This window comes from Alligator mississippiensis, chromosome 5 (genome assembly GCF_030867095.1).
Source record: "Alligator mississippiensis isolate rAllMis1 chromosome 5, rAllMis1, whole genome shotgun sequence".
Lineage (NCBI taxonomy): Eukaryota > Metazoa > Chordata > Crocodylia > Alligatoridae > Alligator > Alligator mississippiensis.
This window is the reverse complement of record NC_081828.1, coordinates 200567451-200590727: the sequence shown is the minus strand read 5'-3', so window position 1 is coordinate 200590727 and position 23277 is coordinate 200567451. Positions and strand designations below refer to the sequence as shown.

Below are 23277 nucleotides of genomic sequence, written 5' to 3'. Positions count from 1 at the left end.
TATACAATGAAACTTTATTAAATACACTGTCTATCATTAAACTCCTGACAAAAGCAGCATGGGCTCAGTGATAGAAACCAACTATGAAGTTGATTAAATGCAGCCAACAGGGAGCATGACAATAAAACACACGGTTCATATTAGGTGAATATCCTGATGGGAATCCACTACAACGATAGATTAGCGTAACCCATCTAAATAAGATACGTGGTAGTCCCCATTGTGCTCAGTGCCAGCTCTTTTTCAAGTCACGGTGAGCCACTGCGGAGAATACATTTTGACTTCCTTTTCACTCCCACAGCAGAGCTGTATCTTTTCCCATTTTCAGTGATTCCAGTTTTTTTACCAGCCTTAAATGCCTGGCAAACATCAAACAGTGGAGCCCCAAAAAGCTCACCCAGAATCCTTCTGCCTGTCATATATGATTAGCATGGCTCTGCCCTCCCAAGGTAAAGCTGGACCACGTTGCCTAGCGCCACATCTGCACATATGTTTTTGAGGATTCCAGGATTCATGATGAATACATGGCTCCAGTCATGAGTGGGGGCTAATTAGAACATGGATCCTTGTGGGGGGTATTTGGAGTACACACACATACAGAGCAGTGCTGAGCTATGGGGTTACCATGGCTTGAAATGCTGTTGGCTATACTGGGATACAACCCAAATGAACTATGGTCAATCATGAGCCTTCTGGCTGTGGACTAATAACATGCATAGTTTGCACCATATATACGTAAGTAAAAAAGTGCTGCTTAAAAGTGTGTTTATGGACTACATGTGCTAAAACTTGTAGCAGTTTCAAAAAAGGTTAAATGAGTCAATTCTTGATGAACTAAGTCTATGGGTACCCACAGTACTAAGCCAGTGTTTTCAAATTTGCCCCTTATTTCCACGTGCTCAAGTAAGCAGGGTCTGATAGTAAGAAGACAGGAAGGGGTTGCTGAAAAGTTGGGAGGGCAGAGGGCAAGGGTGCCACCTGAACTCCTCAGGTTTATTCTCCCTGCTTCCGCATTCTAAAGCCATTGAAAAGAAGCAAACCTTCTGCTCTTTTCTACAGTTTAAGATTATTTACTTTTCTTTACATATGGCTGTCATGTTAAACAAAACTGGATTTACTGCAACTTACATTATGTGGAATACCAAGTTTCCTGCAAGATTAGCTAAAGAAAAGTAGGTTTAAAAAAATCCAAAATGAATTACTGTTTCTATAAACATCATATAGTTTGCAGCCGCCTCAAGCTTCTGTGAAACATTTTTTTGCTAATGTGACTGAAGTCTGAAATGTCAGATATGAAACAAAGAATAGGATACTCATTTCCTGTTTTATTTTACAGGCATCACTTACAAGGATTTGCGCCATCAGCCACTATTAGCATACGTAGTGAGGAGAGGTTGATATCTCTTTGATCTCGATGTGCCACTAATGCCCAGTGCATGTCCCTGGATTTTACACAAGCGACTTTTGCTAAAATAAGAGCAAAAAGATTACTAATCTACTGTGTGGAAAAAAATTTAAAATTAGGAAATGAGTCATTCACCATGTTATAGTAAACAGCATTCAAATCAATAGCATCAAGAACTAGCATTGCCAAATCTGATACTCAAAATATACCAACATGTACTCTTGGTCCTTACCTTTGTACTGGCAGACTTTCTGTATCCAGGAAAGTGGATTCACTTTCATTAAGGAATATGGAATACTTATAACATGCATCATGTTCATGACACTCTGAAATTAAATAAAGTAAATGTGGATTTTTTTTTCACACACAAGAATATTAAAAAAAAAGAATTAAGAATATTAGGTATAGGAAAAATATATAGCATGTCACCTTATGACACAGCTCACTAAGTTCATAGTTAAGGACTCTAATTTAGAATCATCAACATATCTGAAATGCTGAAAATATTTCCAAAGAGATTCCCCCTCATTTCTTCTCTCCTTTACTTTCTTTAAAAAGCAAAAGACAAAAAAATTAAGGGACTTTTAGGCCCATTATAAAATAGAGCACTCCCAGTAGATTGTGAACAAGTTTGCAACAAGTTGCATAGGCAGACAAGACTCTTTGGGTAAATGTGATATCTTTTATTAGACCAACTAAATAGTTGAAAAATTTGTTCTTTGCAAGCTTTCGGGTACAAACACTGTTCTTCAGGCACAGGGAGACTTTGTTGTTGCTTTGTGTGCCCTCCTGGGTGCAATAACTACACCAACAGGAAATTCAAATAAGCCAGAGGCAGCAAATTGATTTCATGTTTCAAAGCACTCATCTTCCATAGTGATTTGTCATACAATATCAATAAATAACAGCATTAAAAATGGAAGTTTTGAACATCATTCATTATCACTGAAAGTAAATTCCTACAAGGCACAGAGATTTACTTATATCAGCACAGGATATATGTGGTACATGTTTGGGGAACCCAGCTTAGCTATGCCTCCCAAATGACACCCCATGTGTGTGTTTGAAGGTTTAGGGCCATAGAAAATATTTCTCTTTTCAGTGTATTGCAACTGAAGGTTCAAAAAAAAAAAAAAAAATATTCTTAGATCAGTCATAGAACTCATTAAGACCAGACCATGCCAAAAAAAAGGTAAAGAAGGATTAAAAAAAACACCCTGGTGGATATTTGCTTTCAGAATAAATGATACATTTAGCTTTATTAAATGAATGCCTTCCAGACAACACTAGTAACATGTTTTTGTTTCTAAAGCTTCATCATCACTGTCTCTTTATGATAACGACAGCAGCAGGGCAAGGTATAATGCTTCCCTTGAAATCCTAAAAATCCCTTGAAATCCCAGCCTCAGATTCTTGCATATGCACTATTCATAAATAGACATTTTCACCACTGATTCGGGAGCAGGATAAGCTGCAACTTTAACTTGAACTGAATGCTTGTATGTCTTTAAAAACAGAGATGTGGGCCTCCACACCAATGACCTGCCATGCCTTTGCTTTGAAAGATATTCAAGTACTGAGCAGACAGCTTGTCGAGTCCACTGCAGCAAAACTGTCTCCAGATTAGTAGCAGTAGTTCTGTCTGATGAGGGACTTATCGGTGGGAATATAGTCATTCCACTTGAAGGTCTTACTGAAATAACATAGAACTGATGCTCTTGCTTTGGCGCTACACAGAATTCAGGTCTTAGAAGGACACAGCAGCAATGGACTTTGTGCTCGGCAATAACAGTGCCAAACAAAGCACTGTACATGACACACGGAGGTGACTTAGCCCGCCAGAGTGTGTGCTTACAGAGAAGTAGCAAAGCAGACTAACTCTCTGCTTTCAATCCAGACAAACTTGTTAAAAGAAATCTGAGGACATCCTAGTTGTTCATGGCAACAAGCATAGTAGACAAGTTCACACAAAGGAAATAAATTACTTACAGTAAGAATTCCATGCCATAAGCCAACATCCTTCTTGAAATCTAATACATTCACAATTGTTTCAGCTGTCCAACAAAAACAAAATATGGTTTATTTTTGAGAGCATGGCACAGACTCAAGGGAAACCCACTTAGCAAATAGAAACAGAACAAGTTTTTGTGTGGCCCGTATGATGACCTCAAAGCACAACTTTCAGAATAAAGTTTTGTCTTGGCTAGACCATTATTTGCCTTCTCTTTGATATATTTAATAAAGATACTTAAAGCATGCTTTTTTTCTTAAATATGTTTTAAAACCATGTTGCATGCCTCATTTCTAACTTTTATTCTGAGAAATATTTACTATGGCCCTAACATAAAATATTAAAAGAGACCCCAGTTAGACAATACACAATTTGATTTCAGTTTTAGGGAGGAAGGTAAAGGAGCACGTTCCGTACCTTCTGTATATCCACATGCCTGCGTAAGAGCTTGACAGTGGGTCAGCAGTGCAATTCGTGTTACAGTCACCCCAAGCACACTTCCATCTTTGCAGGTTTTGTACTGCAAGAGAGTTATTACTGAAGATTCAACATACCGTTGTATGAAACAGTTCCACTGCTGCTATTATTCAACAGTTGGATTCAAAGTGTTTAACGTGGAGAAATATAAGCCAACTGGTGGATTTCATGATTTATGTTAGATTTCACAGCTGGAGAGAGCTACAGTGGAAGTTTTAAACCAGGTTTTGTTAAAGCCCACTTTCTTTCCTCTAGAGAGGTTCTCTTTTTTTGGCTGAAACCTGCCACAATTAGTATCAGGAATACTTCAGCTACTTGAGCTTGGGAAGGGTGGGAGAATTACATTTATATGAATTCTAGCTGTGCCTTTGAGTCACAGTGGCAAAAGCAGCAGCAGAAGTTTGAAACATGAGGAGTCATTAATGACTAATATGTTGGCTAGATTTGGCAGAAAATAACTTAAAAAAAATAGAAAAAAATACTTCTGAGCCTGTTCTGCAGCTGTCTGCTCTATTATTGAGGCAGCTTAATAAAGCTGAACTTTCACCTTCTGACATCAAGCAGAGCACAGGATAACTGCACACAGCTCTGCCCAGTGCGATTGCTGCGGAGCTGGCTGCTCCACGCATTCGTGGGGGGGCCGACACGCTCATCAAAACGCATCAGAACTGCACTGACAACACGAGCATGGAAAACAAAGGAGGGACTGAGGGAAGACAAGCACATGGGGAGAATCCCGGATCTGAGTATGAAGCCTTCAGCATGTTTACTATTTGCTGCACTAGTGGGAAGATTCGAAATAGTCATTCCACAAAATAAATCTTTCATCTCTTTCCACAATGAAAGTTTTCATCAAGATTGAATATCTACTGCTCCTTTCACCCCACTCTCCATTAGCAGCTGTGCAAAGATAGGAAATATACACTCCTGACTTTTTTTTAACAGAGTGGGGCATTAGCTTCATTTGGGAATGCTGACATGATTGAATCCAAAGCAAATCTCATTTCAAAAAAATGGGGAGGAGGTAGAAGGCAGAACACCACACATGGAAATTTCAAAGGCAAAAAGATAAGCTGATTTCTTATCCAGAACTTAGTCTTTGGGGAGGGAATTTGGACTCCAGAACAGGAGGGAAAATGTTAATCAAGGATGCAAAACCAGGGGTGCACTGATAAAGATTTTTTTGGCCAATACCAATGGCTCATTATTAACCAGCCATATCAGCAGACATCAGTTTGATAGCTGATTTATTATTTTTTGGCCTTGCATTCTTGCCTTTTATTACTATTCTTGCCTTTTATTACCATCCCTGATGCGTAGCTTGTTGTGTTTAGGGCAAAACAGTGTTAAGAGGATAAAGGAAAGATAAGCCCAGAACACATCAATTTATATTTTATAGTTCTCACTCTTCCAAAAAGAACACCAAAACCCTTACTGTCAACAATTGTGTTTATATTTAATGAAAGCTGTAATGAAAAAACAAACACAGAAAAAAAGCAGCTGGAAGTATAAAATTGTGGGTATCCACCCTGGTACCTCTTATTTGTTTGTAAAGCACCTGTCACTAATATTTAAGGTTGTGATTCCATAAAACATTTAAAATAAGTGCATGTTTTGAGTAAAGTCTGTACTTTAAAGCATTATTGAACCAGAATCCCAAATGCTATAGAACAGGGGTTTTCAACTGGGGGTACTTGGAATGGCCTCAGAGGATACACAGCAGCAAGTACTGCCGCTGCCACTGGCACTTCTGCCACCGGCAGCCGCCAATCAACTGTGGGGGACCCGTGGTCGCCATTGGGCTGCTGGGGGACCCCCTCCCCCCGCTTGTCTGGCCACAGGGGGACTCCTGCCTTCTCAACTGGCCGCCGAGGGTACGCTGACCCAAAGAGGTTGAAAACCCCTGCTATAGAAGTTTAGAGAAAAAGAAAGTTAACTATGCAGATTTAACATTGCATTAACCTTTTTGCATTCGGTACACAGTTCTATTTATAATGAGATTACTTATCAGCAGGCTAAACAGGATGCTCTTTGTTTCTATAAACAGCCAAAGGATAATTATGCTTATCTTATGGCATCCAACAGTGCCATATACACTTGGTCAAAGGGAAAACGAATCTTCATTAACTCACCTCAATGTACGCTGTGTCATTGTTTGCATCCTTGATATGTGGGAACCAGTCACGAGGTGGTTTAGAAAGATGTTTAGATTCTGTTACAAACCAAAGCAGCTTTGGCCAGCCTGAAAAACAATCACATAGAGACACAGAAAAACTTTTCCTGAGTTAATGCTGGCAAAATAGCACCAATGAACATAATTCTTCTGCACGTAAGTTTATTTTAGATGCTTTCTATGCCTGTGTATTATAACTGACTCAGTATACTCATTTTATTCACAGAAACAATCCTACTGGGAAAGGCTAGGAGGATTTTACATGATAATATTACTGTATATACATTTGAGTGCTTAGTTTAGTACTTACTATATTGAGACTAATTTCTATCTTTGGCCATTAAAAGTAAATGTGACATGTTCTATAAATTTGCTGTATACATTCACATGTGGGTTTTCTGTACAGGATGCAGTTTAAGTGAAAATTATCTTACCTTTAAACTGTGGTATCTCCCCTGTAGGGCTTTTAGGCAGTCCTTTATGGCATGCATCACTAGTCAAGGCCACAGTAACTCCACAGCTTCCAAGCAAGAAACCTATTTGTTGACTACCTGCATCCTAATTGATCACAAAACAGGAGGAAAAAATATTAATCAGAAATGACTGCATGTAGTTGTCACACAGTATCTTGGAGGGAAACAAAAACCATCTTTCCTTCCCTTAGTCAAGTTCCCCGACACGGGAATTCCATAATTTAGACATGCTCTCCTCCATCACCCTATTACATTTATCCATTATGAGATATGCTGGCTTCATTTTTCTCCTGGCGATGCAAAACACCTCCAGTAGGAAATAATTCAGGTTACAGAGGTTTCTATGTGGGAAAGCCTGAGCTGCTGTCTCAGCGTAGAAAATGGGCTCCTTCAACTCATAACCAATGCACACTGATGACAGTGCCACTGCTTGTGCCCAATTTGTTCCGTCAATTTTGTCAATAAAAAGTCATTTCTTATTTCAGGACATTGCATTTCTTCACAATTCCATTAGAGAAAGCACACTCCTTTATTTCATCAAGGGGATCTATGCCAGGAGGTTAAAACACAATGTAATGATTTTAAAGTCTAGGGATGCTGTTTAAATGGCCTTTACTAGCAGGAACACTTGCTCCCCAAGAGATGCTCTCTCTCCACAGCATTATGTTTGCTTTATATATATATTTTCTTGTCATGATTTTTTCATGAGCATGCCATCTATACTGTTAGGATTCTTGGAAGTATTAAGCCATCAATGTCAATTCTTTTCAACTGCTAATCTTCTCTTAAAAGAGAGATCCCAGGAAAATAACCTGGAGAAGCTTGCAGTTACAGTCCAGAAAGTACACTTGAAACTGCAACAACTAGTGGCTACTACTATATTAATGCAAAGCAAAAGATGAAGACAGAAGGAAAACACAGAGCAGAATTTTTCAGCTCAGATCCCAACCTAATTTTCCATGTAATTTATTAAGCCAAATGAATTTAAGCAGAGCGGTCCAGAGAGTAGAGGGGAAAAATGCCCTTTAAAAAACACAGAACAAAACAAGACGATCATCTACACGTGTGCTTTAATGTGTATTAGCCTATTTTAATGCAAATTAAAGCATCACAAAAAAAATGCTCTTTTGCTAATGCACATTAAAATAGGCTAATGAGCATTTTTCTAATACCTCACAGTGGAGGTATTAGATTTAATGCGCATTAGCTAAAGTGCATTAATGAATCTGTAGACATGCCCAGGTAATCTTAGGACTTTCAGCACAGATGGCCATAAGTAAAGCTGCTAACAGTTACTTCACTGTCCTCGCTGAATCCAGGGTAAGTCTGAGATCTGTCTTAGAACATCTGGAGTTACCACCCTATTGAATACAACACAGAGACGTGCCCGTTCTTTCTTGCAGTATCTCTCGACAAGTATGAATGTATAGGATTGTAGGACTGAAAGGATGCCAGCAAGAATCCAGGACAGCCAAGAGTAGAGATATGCAGGGGCAGAAGAAAGAAACCATGGTTCAGTGAGATGGCTGCTGGGCTCTAGCCTTGACCCTTTCTCCCAAATGGGGCATAAACTTCCTCACTGCTCTTTATCCAGTCTATCCAAGGAATACTAAATGCAAGATGCAGTGGTTTAGCTACAAGAGAAGGGTCTGTGCCTCCTGTTTCCTGGACAAATGCCCTCACTACTGGGCTAAAACATAGAGAAACCCTTTCTTTCCTCATCCTTGGTTGGGGGGGGGGGGGAGGTGTTTCTTTTTATCAACCACAATTCCACGTGCACCCCCTAAGAGCGCTGGTGCACGCGCTCCTCACTTAGGCAATGGGCAGGCAGGAGCACCGGATGTAGCGCTGCGGCCACTTCTGGGAGTGCCACACCTGCTTCCCGGTCAGCATGATTGGTGGGGGGGAGGGGGGGGACGGGGAAGATATCCCCCGCCAGACGGCAAAATTGCCTGCAGGGGTACCCCTCCCCCCAGTCGCTGACTGGTTGCTGGGGGAGCACATGCCTCCCCTAAGGTGGCAACAGTCACCCATGTACTGTACACGCTTAGAAGCCACATGGAGCTAGGAACAAGGAACGCCTTGCAATTACCTAGGCTTTCTTGCATCTTCTACCCCTTCCAGCAACCTACCAGGCATTTGCTAATTGAACTTAAGGTACACTTGCTGCTAATAATGACACACGCACATACACACTTATAATTATTTGCCAGTAACCACTGTGGTTTTAAGTGGCCTAGATGATGGTGATAAAACCCAAGTGAACTGCAGGAAAATATAGCATTTAATTATTGTTTTTAAAGTCTGTCTACATCTAGAAGCGTGCACAAAAAGAGTGCTATTAAAGTACGTCAGTCAGAAACTAAACAGGAAGAATGTTCCATTTGACTCAACTCTTTTCAAAATCTTGAGCAAAAAGACAGAGATTGCAGCATTGCCCAAGAGCCAGAAAACAGGCTTAGGCTTTGGTGGACTAGAAAAGGGAGTACAGAGAGTCCTGTTGTTCTAACGCATGTGTTTGGGTAGCCTCCTGCTTACTGTCGTTCTCAGTGAGCAGGCTGCTAGGGTCCGTGTAACCCAAGAGCCTGTGGCTTTTAAGCAGCTGCACGGAGCCCAGGTCTGACCCAAAGAAAAACTCACATTTACGATCAGCGGAGAAAGCTCAGAGAAGTTTACTGTCACGTGGACAGTGCACTAGCTGGTTTGTTTAGTAAGCAGCTCACCAACTAAAACTGCCCAAGCCCATGGTAGCAATTTGTGCACTAATTGCACTCCTCTAGGTTGCAACAAAGAAACAAGCCCTACAGCACCTATATTTATACCCCAAATACCAAAGTTTGTGTCATCATTTATCTGTCCTTTTGCCAAGTACCTATTTTTACTTGTCTCTGCCAAATTCATACCTGATCCCTTCAGTCTTATCTCAACACCTGTCCTCATTAATTTGACTTTGCTCCTACGATTTCCTTCTTGTACCAGCTTCCCTGCTCATTTTTCTACACCTCTCATCAAGTCATTCAAAGGTCACTAAAGCCTGCTCTTCCTGGGCTCCCTTTTGAAGCCTTAGCTTAACCATAGCTTAGCATAACTGGAAGTCCCACAAGTTCCAGAATAGGATGCCCATCACGGAAAGGAAGAATCTTTGCCTGATTCAGCAAAGCACATGCTTCAGGGCTTTACTCATTAAGGGTTGTTGGTGAGCAGGGCCTAAAGCAAGGAGATGTCAGCTGAAATGATCTCAGCTGTTGCAGCAGAGCTCTAGGAAAGAGGCAGATTCTCCAAGCCAAGTTTCAGCTCATTTAGGACTTTATAGGCAGAAATGAATACACTGAATGCCACTCAGAGACCAACTGGAAGTCAATCCAGATGGAGTACAGCTCATAGAAAGCTAAAAATGTTGTGATCCCTTCTAGACACATCAGCTAGAAAGTGATCTGTCAAGTTCAGCTCATAACACAAAAATATAATGCCGTAGAACAGGGATGAGCAAAATGTGGCCCGGGGGCCGGATGCAGCCCGCCAGGCAATTCTATCCAGTCCACGGGGCCCCTAAAAAATTTGGCAAATTAATATTAATCTGCCCTGGGCTGCCTATCATGCGACCCTCGATGGCTTGCCAAAACTCAGTAAGTGGCCCTCCACCCAAAATAATTGCCCGTCCCTGCTGTAGAAGCTTACAGGAAAAGGAAACGCATATTAACCACTCTGGGCTTTCAAACACCATAAGGCAGGATGATAACAGTTCCCACTTAGTAGATCAACTGTTTTCTAGCATTTCCTCTTCACAGTCATTCATTAATTTATAAAATTTCACATGCAAGCAGAGAGAGTCATGTATATTTTATTTGGTAAAATCTATCTGTGTGTTAGATATTCTAGTAACAGACTGCATTTTATATCATAACACGTCTAGTTGATAAACAAGTAGCATTACAAATTTTTGCCCACTCTTTTCGGTAGGTTTTTTTTTTCATTTTAATTGATAACATTGTATTTAAAGTCATATAACACAAGAGTACGTGGGAGATCTGGACTGCATTCACCAATCCTAGACAGTCTTGGGTTTGCTTCATAACCTTTTAGCTCTTAGTTTCAGGGGTTATACTTTTTTCCATGCCAAAAGCCTGTTAAATTGGCTAAACACAAGCATCCCTGGCACAGACCACATTCTCTCACATAAAAGATCTTAAGTTAACTCTGCAAAGAAACAAGTGAAGATGTGCCAGTAGGAGTTTGGAAGTAAAAGGCTCAAAACTCACAGGCTTTTTAACAGTAAGGGATGTTTCTCCGCTGAAGCTCTCTCAACACATGCAAACAAAACGTACATGCTACATTGCTGCAATATATTACCAAATCTGGAGTGTGGTTGCTAATGCAAAGGGAAAAGAAATGAGGCTCTCAGTGTTATTGATAGCACTGAGGAAATTTAGTTCATGTGCATACAGCTTCGAGAGGGCCTGCACTCCACTGCACTGAAAGACAGGGAGCCTGGAAGCAGCACTGAGGTATCCTAGAGAAAAAGTTTTTTTCTGATTCTCCAAAACACTGCTGAATGCTTGTGTTGACAGCTGGGATATGGGAGGATGTGACAGGGCAGACAACCATAAGCATATTAAACCTGGTGACCCAACATGTTGCAGTCTTGCATGCAGCACAAAGGTATGTAAATATAAGGTGGCTTTTTGCTACACTTCACATGTTAGAACTTAGTGCGTTCAATCAGAACTGTTAAACTTGTCCAGGCCCAGGGGCCACATGAGGGACTGCAGCCAGTCTGCAGGCTGGATTGGGCTCACAGACAAGCCATGTGCCAGATCCAGGGAACATGGCTAGCCCAGCAAGGCTTGTTGCAGTATGCACCCTGGACTGCCCTATGTTCTGCTTGCAGCATGTGCACCAGCTCCAGCATTGTGTACCATATGCAACATGCACAAGGCAGGTCTGCATGATGGATGTGGTGCCTGGGCTGGACTGGCCCTGCACACAGGATCCAGCATGTAGGACTCATCTAGGAGCCCAATCTAGATGAGACCTGGATCCAGTATGCAAGGCTGGTCCAGCACAGGTGCCACATGTAATACATGCTCCAGACTGACCCCGTGTGCTGCATGCAGCACACTGGCTCCAGCCTCCGTGTTGTGTGCATCTGGTGCCAGATGGACTCTGAGCACCAATGTTTCCTCTAAGGAGCAGCGGTCCGTGAGCGCGCTGCCTCGGTCCGTGAGTGCGCTGCCTTGGTCTGGCGTGAGACACTTACCGAAGGGGGCTGAGGGCCGGGGGCTGGAGCCAGGGGCCAGAGCTGGGAGCCAGTGGCTGGAGGCTGGGGCCAGGGGCTGGAGGCTGGGGACTAGAGGCCAGGGGCTGGAGGCAGGAGCCGGGAGCTTGTGCCAGGGGCCAGAGTCAGGAGCTGGAGCCAGAGCCTGGCACAGGCTCCCCAACTCTGGGGAAGTGCTCCGCTCCCCTATATCAGGGCTGGGGAGTGGAGCACTTCTCCGGAGCCGGCGGAGCCCATGCCGGCCCCCCACCCCAGCTTTCATCCCTGCCTTGCCTCACCTTGGGGAGGAGCCGCTGCCTGCCCCAGTGAGGTTCTGCCGGCTCCGGGACACTGCTCCACTCCTCGGCCCCGATGCCATGTGCCTCCTCGCTCCCCGACGCGATGCAGGGGAGCGGAGCAGTGTCCCGGAGCCGGCGGAGGCTCACTGGGGCAGGCAACGGCTCCTTCCCGAGATGAGGCAAGACAGGGATGGAAGCTGGGACGGGGGGCTGGCACGGGCTCTGCCAGCTCCGGGGAAGTGCTCCACTCCTCAGCCCTGATGCGGGGGAGCGGAACACTTCCCTGGAGCCGGGGAGCCCATGCCAAGCTTCCTTCCCAGCCTCTCCTGGTGCACAGCTTTGAAAAGGCTGTGCACGACCACACTTTTAGTTGTGTGCAGCCGCACATGCATGCACCTTAGAGGGAACCTTGCTGCACACTACATGCAGGCCAGTCCAAGACCCACAAACAGCACTGCATGCTGGATGACAGGGCTCTGTGGGCTACACTTTTGACCCCCTGTGCTTAGATGAAAGCTGGCAAATGTCAAAATATACCTCTAGTTTGAGTTGACAGATTAATGCAAGAACATCAAATATATAACCTATGGACTGGAAAAAGTCCAAGGAACCATGTCATACAGCCTGTGGGGCTCCTAACAGGTCCAAGAATTTGAGGGTGGGGAGAACAGGGATGGGGCCTGCTGCCAAAATTTAGGATACCAAGCCCCACTGGGGACATGTTTTAGCAGTGGAGAAGGGGGGGGGGCCGGGGGGGGAGAGATGGAAGGAAGGGAGAGACAACATGTTAATTCCTGTAGCTCCTTGAGTCATTGAGTTGACATAGTGCTGCTCACCCCACCACCGGAGGTGGGTCCAGATCCAGCCTGCAAGGAACTCCTCAGCCTGGATCTGGCTCAGGCAACTGAGTAAGTTTGACACTCCTGGCTTAATTTACGTGCAACAAGAAAAACCTCCAGGTCCTACAACACTGATCCTCCTGGATTCAGGCACCTAGTAGTCAACATTCCTTGTGGACAAAAGAGAATGTAGTATGTACCATGTGCAATCTTGAAAAACGAAACAGGTATTTAAGGCAGAGAAACCACATCTGCATGAAGATGTCCTGTCTCACCAGTAAATTGAAACATCCTAAATAAGAACACTCTACTGCACTGCAAAGAAATGCAGAACAAAACACTGTGTTTTTAAGACTTGTTTGGAGCTCTTTTGTTTAGTTATGTTCACGAGCTTCTCCAACACAACAGTTAACACCATCATTGGCAGCCATCAGTCTCAGGAGACCATGGGGATTGTGCCTTTGGTAGGTTACCAGGTACCACCACAGCTTTTGGGTGGTTGAGGAGTCCGATGCATGACCCTCCAGCAAGTTGCACATACAAACTCGGTTGAGCTGGCACTGGTATGCTGAATACCATTTTGTCTTACCTGCCTCTGATGCCTCTTCTCTAGCTCATCATTGGCCCTCTCCAGCTCAAAGCAACACAGGCCCTGCTTCACAGTGGATTTCCACTTGCAGCGGTCCAAAGCAACTGATTCCTAGCACTGGCCATTGATGCGTAGCTCACGAAGGTTTTTCTTTGAGCTGTGCATCGATGGCCAGTGCTAGGAATCAATCGCTTCAGACCACTGTGAGTGGAAAGCCACTGTGACTTATGGCCTATGTTGCTCTGTGACAGAGAGGGTCAATGATGAGCTAAAGAAGAGGCATCAGAGACGGGCAAGACACGACAGTACTCAGCATGCCAAAATCTAGTATACCGAGCACGACTGAGGAAACATTTTGACTGGGGGTTGGGGGTGGGGGGAGGATGGTAGGGAGGGAAGGGTGAGAAAACATGTTAATCCCTGCAGAGACAACATATTAATCCCCACAGACCTTTTATGAGGCTGAATCTGGTGGGAAGGATGAAACCTTTAGGTTCCAATCTCCAATTTCAACAAATGAATTGATCCAGTCCAGACTGTGTAGGCAGAGAGGGCTTGTTAAAGATCCTAAGAGACAGAAATGGCCACCAGCTACAGTTTAGAATAGAATTAAAGCCTTCATACCACCACTACAAATTACTTAGGGGCTCAGCTCAGTATTTTATTCTGAGGTACATAAAATGTGGTGTCTGTAGAGAGTGGCCAAGCATGTATGCACACATCCAAAAAGAACCTTTCAAATCAAACACACCAGAAGTCCTGTCTGCTCTAGGTAGTCATTAAGAGGTCCCTAAAGACTTTTGGAACAAGGCTTTCATCAGTGCCTGTTGCATAATGTGACAATTCGATGTGTGGATGAAAGACCCACAGGTGGCTGCATTTCTGTACTGTGTGAACATGGCTTACAAAGTGCTCTGGAAGGAATATTTCTTTGTGACAGTGAACTCTTATGGGTTACTCTCCTTGTAACAATGCATATTCCTATCCAACAAAGAGCAGCATGTCTAAAATGAAATGTTGAACTTTCCTGATCGTCTGGCATAAGGAAAACCCATCAACAAGCAAAAGCAAGATAGATGTAAGACAAGTCAATAATCTGAAAGTTATGTGGTATTAGCATTCTTCAATGAGAACACTGCAAACTGGCTTGGACCACGCTGCCTGCTCCTCCTGCACGTTCTCACCCTAATGAAAACCTGCAGATAGAAAACAAGCAGTCCAGAGGGCAGATTAGGAGTTCATTCCTTTTTGAACACAGCCAGAAGTGAAGGAGAATCAAGGGAAAATCCTTAACTTTTTGAACAAAATCTCAAAGAGTTATAGGGGAAAAAAAATAGAAGTAGCCTTCGCAACCAGCTCTAAGAGCAATTAATAACCTGCCCCATCAGAAATGAATGGCTCTAGTATCTAACCATGTGGGCAAGCACATCAAATTCTGACATCTTAATCAGCTATAAACAACTTGCTGAAAATAGGGCAATAATTGTTTGTGGCAGTCTACTTTTTTAGGAATAATGGGAAGAAGTGGGATCTCTCTGCTGGAAGTGGGAGAAAGGTAGGCATGTCATTTCTTGTGGTCATTTCAACCATGAATTCTGCTCAGTGGGCAGCTGACAAGGAGCACAGGCAACCTAGAAATAGGAGCATGACATTGGGGCTTGGAGTAGTGAAGGAGGCAGCAGAATTAATCAGCATGGGCTATGGACATAGAATTAATTAACATTTGTGTTTCTCTGAATGGACTGCGTGACCAGTCATAACTTAATGTAAATGTATAGCATTTTATGCCAGTTTTAAATATACTGTTTTTTGTTATAATATGTAGGCAAGCATGTAGACTCAGACTCCTTAAAGGCATATGTGGTACCAGCACATTTATCAATGTAACTAACAAGAGATGAGATGAACCAATTCCTTTGAGCCGAAAAACAGTTACTGCAAAGGTTCATATACTAGAAAAACACTGGGGCTGGGCTTGCTAGTGACATTAAGATCCATCTCCAAACTGAAGGGAGAATTAAGATAATTTCATCGCTTCAAGAAAGGAATTCATCTCCCTCCTGGACTGCTATCCTTGGTAGCCCTGTCTTCCTTGGTACTTGTAAAAAAGAGCTTTTGAAGAACAGCTTTTTGCCTTAGGAATGCATGCATTAGATGTGTCCTAGAGCAGATATTCCAACCCCCTAAATACAGTCCATCCTCTTTCACATACCAGTGCTCTCTTCTAGTTATATTACTTCAGAAGCAGCTTATTCTGCAAGAAAGGATGGTCTAGCAAATGCCCTTCATATTAGATTTTCCCTAGTTATGATTATAAGCACATGATTTTTTAATCAGAAAACAGGCTCTCCTATGCCTCAGTGTCATCCATTCTGGTATATGAGCTTTATCACTCAAAAACAAGAAGGGAAAGAAATATTTATGCAGTGACCCTTTTAGTCAAAGCATGTCACAGAGTCTAAACATGTGTCACAAAGACAATATAGATGGTGCGACATTAAAACAGTTGTTCTCCTTATTACAAATAGGCATCAGTGAGTTAAGAGATGCTCCCTGTAGGGTGGGTAACAAGCCTATTAACCAGCAGAATCCAGGGAGGATACACAAAGAATGCAGTACTGTACATGGCTTTCAAGAGGCAAGGCATGGGGGAAATCAATATTTTGAAAGCCAAAATCCTGAATCATATAAATGGCAATTTTCTAGTCCCTAGATGTACTTTTATATAGGGAGAAAAGGAAAAATATGTATAAAGAAAAGGAGAGTTTCCAGTTCTCCACAGACAGAAGTTGACCAGCAACCAACTAGCACAGCTGCAGAAAGACACATACTGCAGAATACCTATACCTAAATTTACTAGTGCTTGAAAAACATAAATAAGAGCATTTGGAGATAAGGAACATATTTTAAAAGACAAGAATAGATAAAAACAACGAGTAATGTGTACAAAAAAGGTGTGCTTAGCTCTCCTAAACGGGGACAATTTTTATCTATGACACTGCAGAATGTTAGAGGAAGGAAAAATTAATGGAAACCCCCCCATCTAAAAACCCTCTGTTGACGCTATTGTCACATGAAGTCCCATAGGCTCTTGCTGCTGGTGTATTTCAAGGGAACCTGCATTTCCACTTTTTCAATCATTAATTCTCCTACCACACCCCAATTTAAAGAACTATACCCAATTTATCCAAATGTATACAAGACTTATATGAAAACAGATTCCCAGGTCCCTGCTAACAATTAAGGGATGTTACAGAGTAAACTGTAGGCAACCCAGTGTCTCTTGGGAATTTCAGTCCTGCCCATTCTAGACAGACTACTTGCCATACAGCTGTCCTGAGCCACGGAGGGTGCCTGTAGACATGCAGGAACACTGTTCCAACGCACCGTAATTACAGCGCATCAGAGAAGACTTGATTCAAGAGTCTGCTGAAGCGTGCTAACGAGCAAGCTAATGATCCAGCACCGCATCTTGTGTATTTAGTATCCCCACACTGCAAAATGGCAGTGAGGGCACTTTAACTAAAGCTCATCAAACAAGCTTTAGTTAAAGTGCCCCCGCCTCCATTTTGAAGAACAGATTGCTGAATACACGAGACGCTGTGGGCACTTTATTTAGAGCAGCTCTCGGACCCATTCTAATTAAAGCCCTGCCCCCCAGAGCACTTGTCAAGACACCCCGAGAGAGTTTACATCTGACTCTGGGTATCTTGGAAATGCAAGGCAGGATAAGTGATAGCTGGAAAGGGGCAGATACAGATGGGCATTTTCCTAACATTGAAACAGAGAAGAATTCTGCTAAGTCTAAAAAGCTATAATCATGCATTAGAGCAAAGGAAATTTGTAGGTGAGTAAAACCATAAACATTAATCTATACTCAATACATGCTATTGGGTATAAATAATCATGTCTACCACACCCATCATGCTGGCCTACTGTTTACCTCTTGTGTAACCAACCTACTTGGTTCATATCTCTTTCGTCCAACAAACAGGCTACAAAATGCACACAGCCAGTGTTAACTGAAGCATGCAGTGAAGAAATCGAATAACAGGGAGGAGTATAAAAGAACAGGCTAGGCCATTGTGGGATGACACATATGACATCTTCCAACCAAAGCCAGAAGCAAATGCCCAAGTAAAGGTATTCCTTCTGGGACTGCTCATGAAGTATGATTTTTATCTCATTTCTTCCACTCTAATTCCTGCTATATATAAGCAAATGCAGAAATATCTGCAGTTAGATATGCTCTGTGAATGTGAAGTTTCATTTATAAAAGATCATCCAGTCCCTTTTTTTAAATGATGGCAGTAACTCTTCAGTTCTTGTGCTAACTTCATATTTTATTTAGTATAGAATGGTTTTGGTGAGATTTAAACAGCCCAAACCTTCAACTGTTCATGAAAAAATAATCAAGAGATTCAGTCAAACAAAGGGAAATAATTATTTTGACATAGGATATTTACTTGGACAGCTGGATTTTATAGTTTAGAGAGTAGTGTGTGGTAGCAGGCATTCTAAAATAAACCCAACCAGTAGCAATTCATTTTAGTATTAATACTTATCCCATAGGCTTTTAATCCTTGTGTCATGGCAGGTAAAACACAGAGAATAGCATAAGAGATTGGAACTCTCAGTCTATTCCTTTCCCCCTTTTTAGTGTGCCCTGTGCCCCAATGTGCATACAGTTCAGACGGATTCTTTCCCCGCCCTGCTTTGGTGTCAGGACGATGGTCACTGAACATCCAAAAGAGACAGGTTCCCTACACTCAGGCCTGGATGACTGTCCTCTGCCCGGCTCAAAGTGGCTGGGAGCAGCTATTCCAGTGAAAGCCTATTTGGAACACCGTACCTGCCAGCTGAAGCATGCTGGTTTGCACCATGGTGTACAGTTTGGCCAGCATTAGATGCTGATAAAAGTTGATTCCAGTTGTTAACATAGCAAGGCTCTGAGCCTGTGCAAACTCATTTCTAAGGCTTAAGTTACTTGGCCAAATTTCAGACAGATTTTCATGAGGATGGCAAGGTTCCCTGACACAAACATTACTTCTCTGCCAGAGTTCAAGCACCAGCTCCAAAGCTTGGAGGTACTACAGCATTTCAAAGGAAATGTCCAAGGATTATTTATTTTTAATGTGGCCAAAAATATGACGGCTTCCCTAGCCTTGTTCTCAGACATGTCTGAACACTTGGGTTGAATTTTTTTTTCAAAATTACTATTTGAAGCATGATTAAAGAGTTTGGCTAAAGTTATCAGCAAGTCTTGTAATGGGAAGTTTTTGACAACTCCAGGAGGCCTGGCTGCCAGCTCCAGCTCTAGCTCCAGCTCCGAGGTACAAGACAAAATGGAATTTGAAGGGATTGATAACCCTTTAGTATTGAGAGCCTTGGAAATTCAAACCTTTAGAAAAAATACAGCATGCACTGTGCCAGTATAAGTGACCCACCCTCACAATTCAGAGCTGAACTTAAAACTACCAGACTTGTTATACTGGCAACTTGATAGTCAATTAGGCTGCATGACTGAATCAACATCAGATATGAAATACTTCCGGTTAGCAGCAAGGAGATCTGATTAAGGGCAATTTGACACACTCCAGGGACTCTTCTACATCAGGGAAATTTAGCATAAACTGCTATAATTGTTTCAGCTGCAAATGAACAGGATAGGCAAAATACTGGTTGGCATCACTACTTTAAAATCACTGTGTAGACATGCACTAAAGCCTGGTTATACAACACAGAACTTACAGCACTCATGGCAGGAGGCTGCACACCCTAACATTGGGGGAATTGATATTTTGCTAAATTTCCCTAGTGTAGACAAGGCTTATATTGTCTGCAATTAAAAATAAGCAAGTGAAAAACAATGAAATGATCCCTTACTAAAATGGAAAAGTTATATATAACAATTCACATTGCAGTACTATTTTTTTGGTCATCAGATACAGAACCACTTACAATAAGACATTTACTCGATAGCTATGTTCAGTGGTGATTCACTCTGACAAATATTATGATGCAGTATAGAGAAGAGATTTAGTTTCCTACCTTTCTAGTAAGTGGCACTTCAATAGGGACAGGGACAACCTCCGCCAATAGGCAGCCATAAAATGCTACCATGAAAGCAGCAGGATCATTGTTAGGAAATACGAGTGCTACCTGAAACAAAGAGAGAGCCATTAAACATTTTCTACAATGTAAATGTTACTACATATTTCAGGAACAATAAAAGCAGAGCTTCCCTTTTGCAGAGGTATATTAATATTCAGAGAGGTGTTGTGAACTAGACGACTTTGTTGCATAAGGTTTCTTTATCAGCAGAGGTCCATCTGCATATTTGAGGGAAAGGAATGACAATTCAGAGGAGTTTGTTCTCACTGATGTTTCTTTTTTGGGCTTTTCTCCTTGGGAAGTGTGTTTATGTAAGTTTAAGGCATTGTTGCTTTTCAAAATGATGGTGGATTTCTTCTGTCCTTTGGTTTATTGATGGCTTGACTGATGTTTAATTTTGAAGTCAATGTGACTAATGGAACTGTAGACAGAAACGTTGGCAACCTAATTGTATCAATTTTTAAAGTTACTAAAAATAAAATGGGTTTATGACCATTCGGATTAACCTGACATACTGCACCATTATGCATTATGTCAAGCACTCTGCAGTGTGCTTTGCCTGTCTGTCAGATTCCATAAATTCAACTGCTTGTAGGCTCATTCAGCCTGTAACAATGAGTGGCTCCTGCATAACTGTTGAAGTACAACAGCAACATTTTCATCAGTTCTCTTCAGAAACAGTCCTGCCCCTGAAGGCAAGGAGCTTCCTATCCTTCTTCCAGATTCTGTGAACCAAGCAGATTTAGATCCTGACGTATTGGGCAAAACTCTGAGGCAGGCTCAATTGCCTTACAGAACCATTTGTGTGCTTCCTAGGTAGCCCTCTTTCTTCTGAGATCTACTGAAGAGTTGTCCAGCATATCACTATGTCCATCTGCAGGCAATGGCATTACATCCATTAGTGGGGGGGGGGGGGGGGGGGGTGAAAGGTGAGAATGAGCTATCTAATAGACAATCCAATGTATTATTATTAGGGACCTACTACAGAAATTGCGACTGTGTGACTCTTGCAGAAACCGTGATTTTGGGTGGGCACTGCAAAAAAAGTAGGCTCCACAATTTTGGCAGGTTTGCTGCAAAAAAAAAACAAACCAAACCAAACCAAACCAAACACCTTACCAGCAAGCAGATAAAAGGCTGGAAAGTCCTGCAGTCTTGCAGCACAGGGGAAGGAGGAGCGGGGAGGACAGGTGGGAGGGTAGAGGGGAGAAGAGGGAGCAGCAGGAGGCATAGAGCCTGCCTTCACACCTCCTGCTGTCAACAGCCCTGTCCTGCCCCCCTCCCTCCTCTACCTTCCCCCCATGCTCTAAGACTGCATGGCTTTCTGGCCTGTTCTCTGCTTGCCATTAAGTTTTTTTTCCTTTTTTTTTGCAGCAAGCCCTCCAAAATCATGGAGCGTGCTGCTCGGGGATGGTCCAAAACCGTAGCTTAATTACCCCGATTAAGCTGCGGTTTTGAGCCATGTGGCAATCTGCGGGAAAGAGCAGGACTGCCAGGGCACCTCACCCACAAGCATGGCAGGGCCCCACCGCGCTCAGCCTGTAAAAATGGTGACCAGCCCTGGGATCTGCCCACTAAATTGGCAGCCGCTTCTCAAGTTCAGTAGACTGCTAATTATTATGGATCTCACAGTTCTTTTTGCAAGAGTAAGGACATTGATGTAGCCTCCATGTTAACTTCTAACTTAAGTAATTAATGTCTACCTAAATGTCTGTTTCAGTTTACTCGGAGGTGTTTTTCATTACTTTCATGACCTAAACAATTAAAAAATACTGCTGGTAACTTAGTTACAAGGCTAAGTAAGATGTTACAAATGCACATACATATTAGAGAAGACTCAATGGGTTAGAGCATATTAAAATTCATTGACTTCTTTACTGAGTTTAATCTGTGATATTCTGATACCTACCAGAGCCACACATATTTGTGAAGATGACTATTTCAACCTCCCATAGGTTCAAAGGCTCTGTTAACTTTATATTTCAAGTGTTTTCAGGATTTCTATGACCTCAGTGAGATGGACCTTTCAGAATTTCAAGCTGTTGAGCATCTTCAGACAAAGAAGCAGGGAAGCAACCAAGCATGTTCAACCAAGCTATTAAACTGCTCTGCTCTGTGTAACTTCACACGTCACTTGTTTATTTTATGTCAAAGTAAGGGACAGCTTTTAAAAGGTATGTAATACCTAAACCAAATGTAGTACAACTGAAATGATTAAAACTAATTTGTAGCTAAACTGAGAAATAGAGTTATTAAATTCACATACCTAGAAAGTCTCTGTTATAGGAAAAGCTACTGTTTAATTTGAGACTACTTTAGAGAGTAGCTAAGGACAGGTTAAGGAAATGTGTAATCTTACCTTTTCTTAAGTGATTTTTCCTACTGATTGGCTGCACTACTTTTCTTTCATTCCTAACCCTACCTTTTTATGTTTCCCAGCTTGAACTACTAAAACCGACTAACCAATTTCACTTGGAAAGTCTTGTGCACTGCCAGCTGAGGATTGTAGCAATAACTTCAGTGAAAAATAAAGTGGACCTTTAGGACTTTGGATGAAAGTTACTGGATCAGTTTCCATTGGTCTTATTTCATAAGCCATCTAGCACAAAGCTTTAATTTTGGAGAAATTGGAGTGCTTTTATAAACGTCTTTTTACAGCTGCTAAAATGAGTCTCAGTCCTGAAGAAGTTACAACCTAGAGAGACAACATGCTGACAAAGGGGTGGAAGGAAGGATGCTACTTTCTGCTGTTAAATGGTTTAATGAAGTCACGGAAGATGTCGATTTATTCAGGTAAAGTTGGGTACAAACCCTGGGAGTACATCAGTGCCCAGGAAGCTAATAATGAAGGCAGAATAGATTCTGGCTGTAAATTTTGTTGAAGAGCTTAAGGGAGTTTGGTGTGTAACTCATACTAAGATCCAATGGGAAGTGAGGCCTCTCTAAGGCTTCCTTGAAAGCCACTGATCACTAAAAGAACTGTACCAAAAATAAAGACTAAGACAGGAGGAAAACAAAATATACATGTATTATGTGTAATAACAAACCAAACATTTGGATAAGTAATAGGTATCTGACAGAACTCTGTTTAATTTTCACTGAACGCAAACAATGGGTAAGGGTGACGGAGGGTCAACTCTGTAATGAGTGTTTCAGGCAAACGTTGCTTCACTCTAACTAACCTAGAAACACATGCATGTGCAAGCACACACGCACACTCTCCACAGTTATCTGTGGGCTCAAACAAAAGAAACTGAGAAGCGAGGTAGCAGAACTTCATTAATAATGGAAACAAGAGACTGCAGAGTTAAAAAAGTCATCTAAAGGAGACAAGGCCTTTCCAAGTTTTCTATATAATTACCATATGGAAATATTTCTCTTTCATTTAGAAAAGATTACAAGTATCCACCTGTATTTAATTTAGTGGTATAAACACACACTCATCTGTTGTCACATGATTTGTATTATTTGGAAAAGAGCTTTTTTCAAAGAGGTCAGAAGGCTTTTGTGTCATTGCAAAGGGAAAAGTAAACAGAACAAATGCTCAAACATCAGGAGTATAATAGTACCTCATCTTCAACTTGGAGTGGCTTTAAATTATCATGTTTCTGTTACACAAAGATGCAAAGCAAGATATTTATAC

At 42.1% G+C, this 23277-nt stretch overlaps 1 protein-coding gene across 10 annotated transcripts in view; it reads right to left on the bottom strand.

Moving 5' to 3' along the window:
* DIP2C (disco interacting protein 2 homolog C) overlaps positions 1 to 23277 on the bottom strand; it is a 464954-nt gene that overhangs the window by 102846 nt on the left and 338831 nt on the right. For all 10 annotated transcript variants that reach the window (XM_059729168.1, XM_059729169.1, XM_019498679.2 and 7 more), the window contains 7 exons: positions 19572 to 19682; positions 6501 to 6624; positions 6026 to 6135; positions 3834 to 3936; positions 3395 to 3459; positions 1638 to 1731; positions 1348 to 1467 (listed from right to left, as the gene is read on the bottom strand). In XM_059729168.1, coding sequence (XP_059585151.1) covers positions 1348 to 1467; positions 1638 to 1731; positions 3395 to 3459; positions 3834 to 3936; positions 6026 to 6135; positions 6501 to 6624; positions 19572 to 19682 — 727 coding nt within the window. The remainder of the gene's footprint in view (positions 1 to 1347; positions 1468 to 1637; positions 1732 to 3394; positions 3460 to 3833; positions 3937 to 6025; positions 6136 to 6500; positions 6625 to 19571; positions 19683 to 23277) is intronic.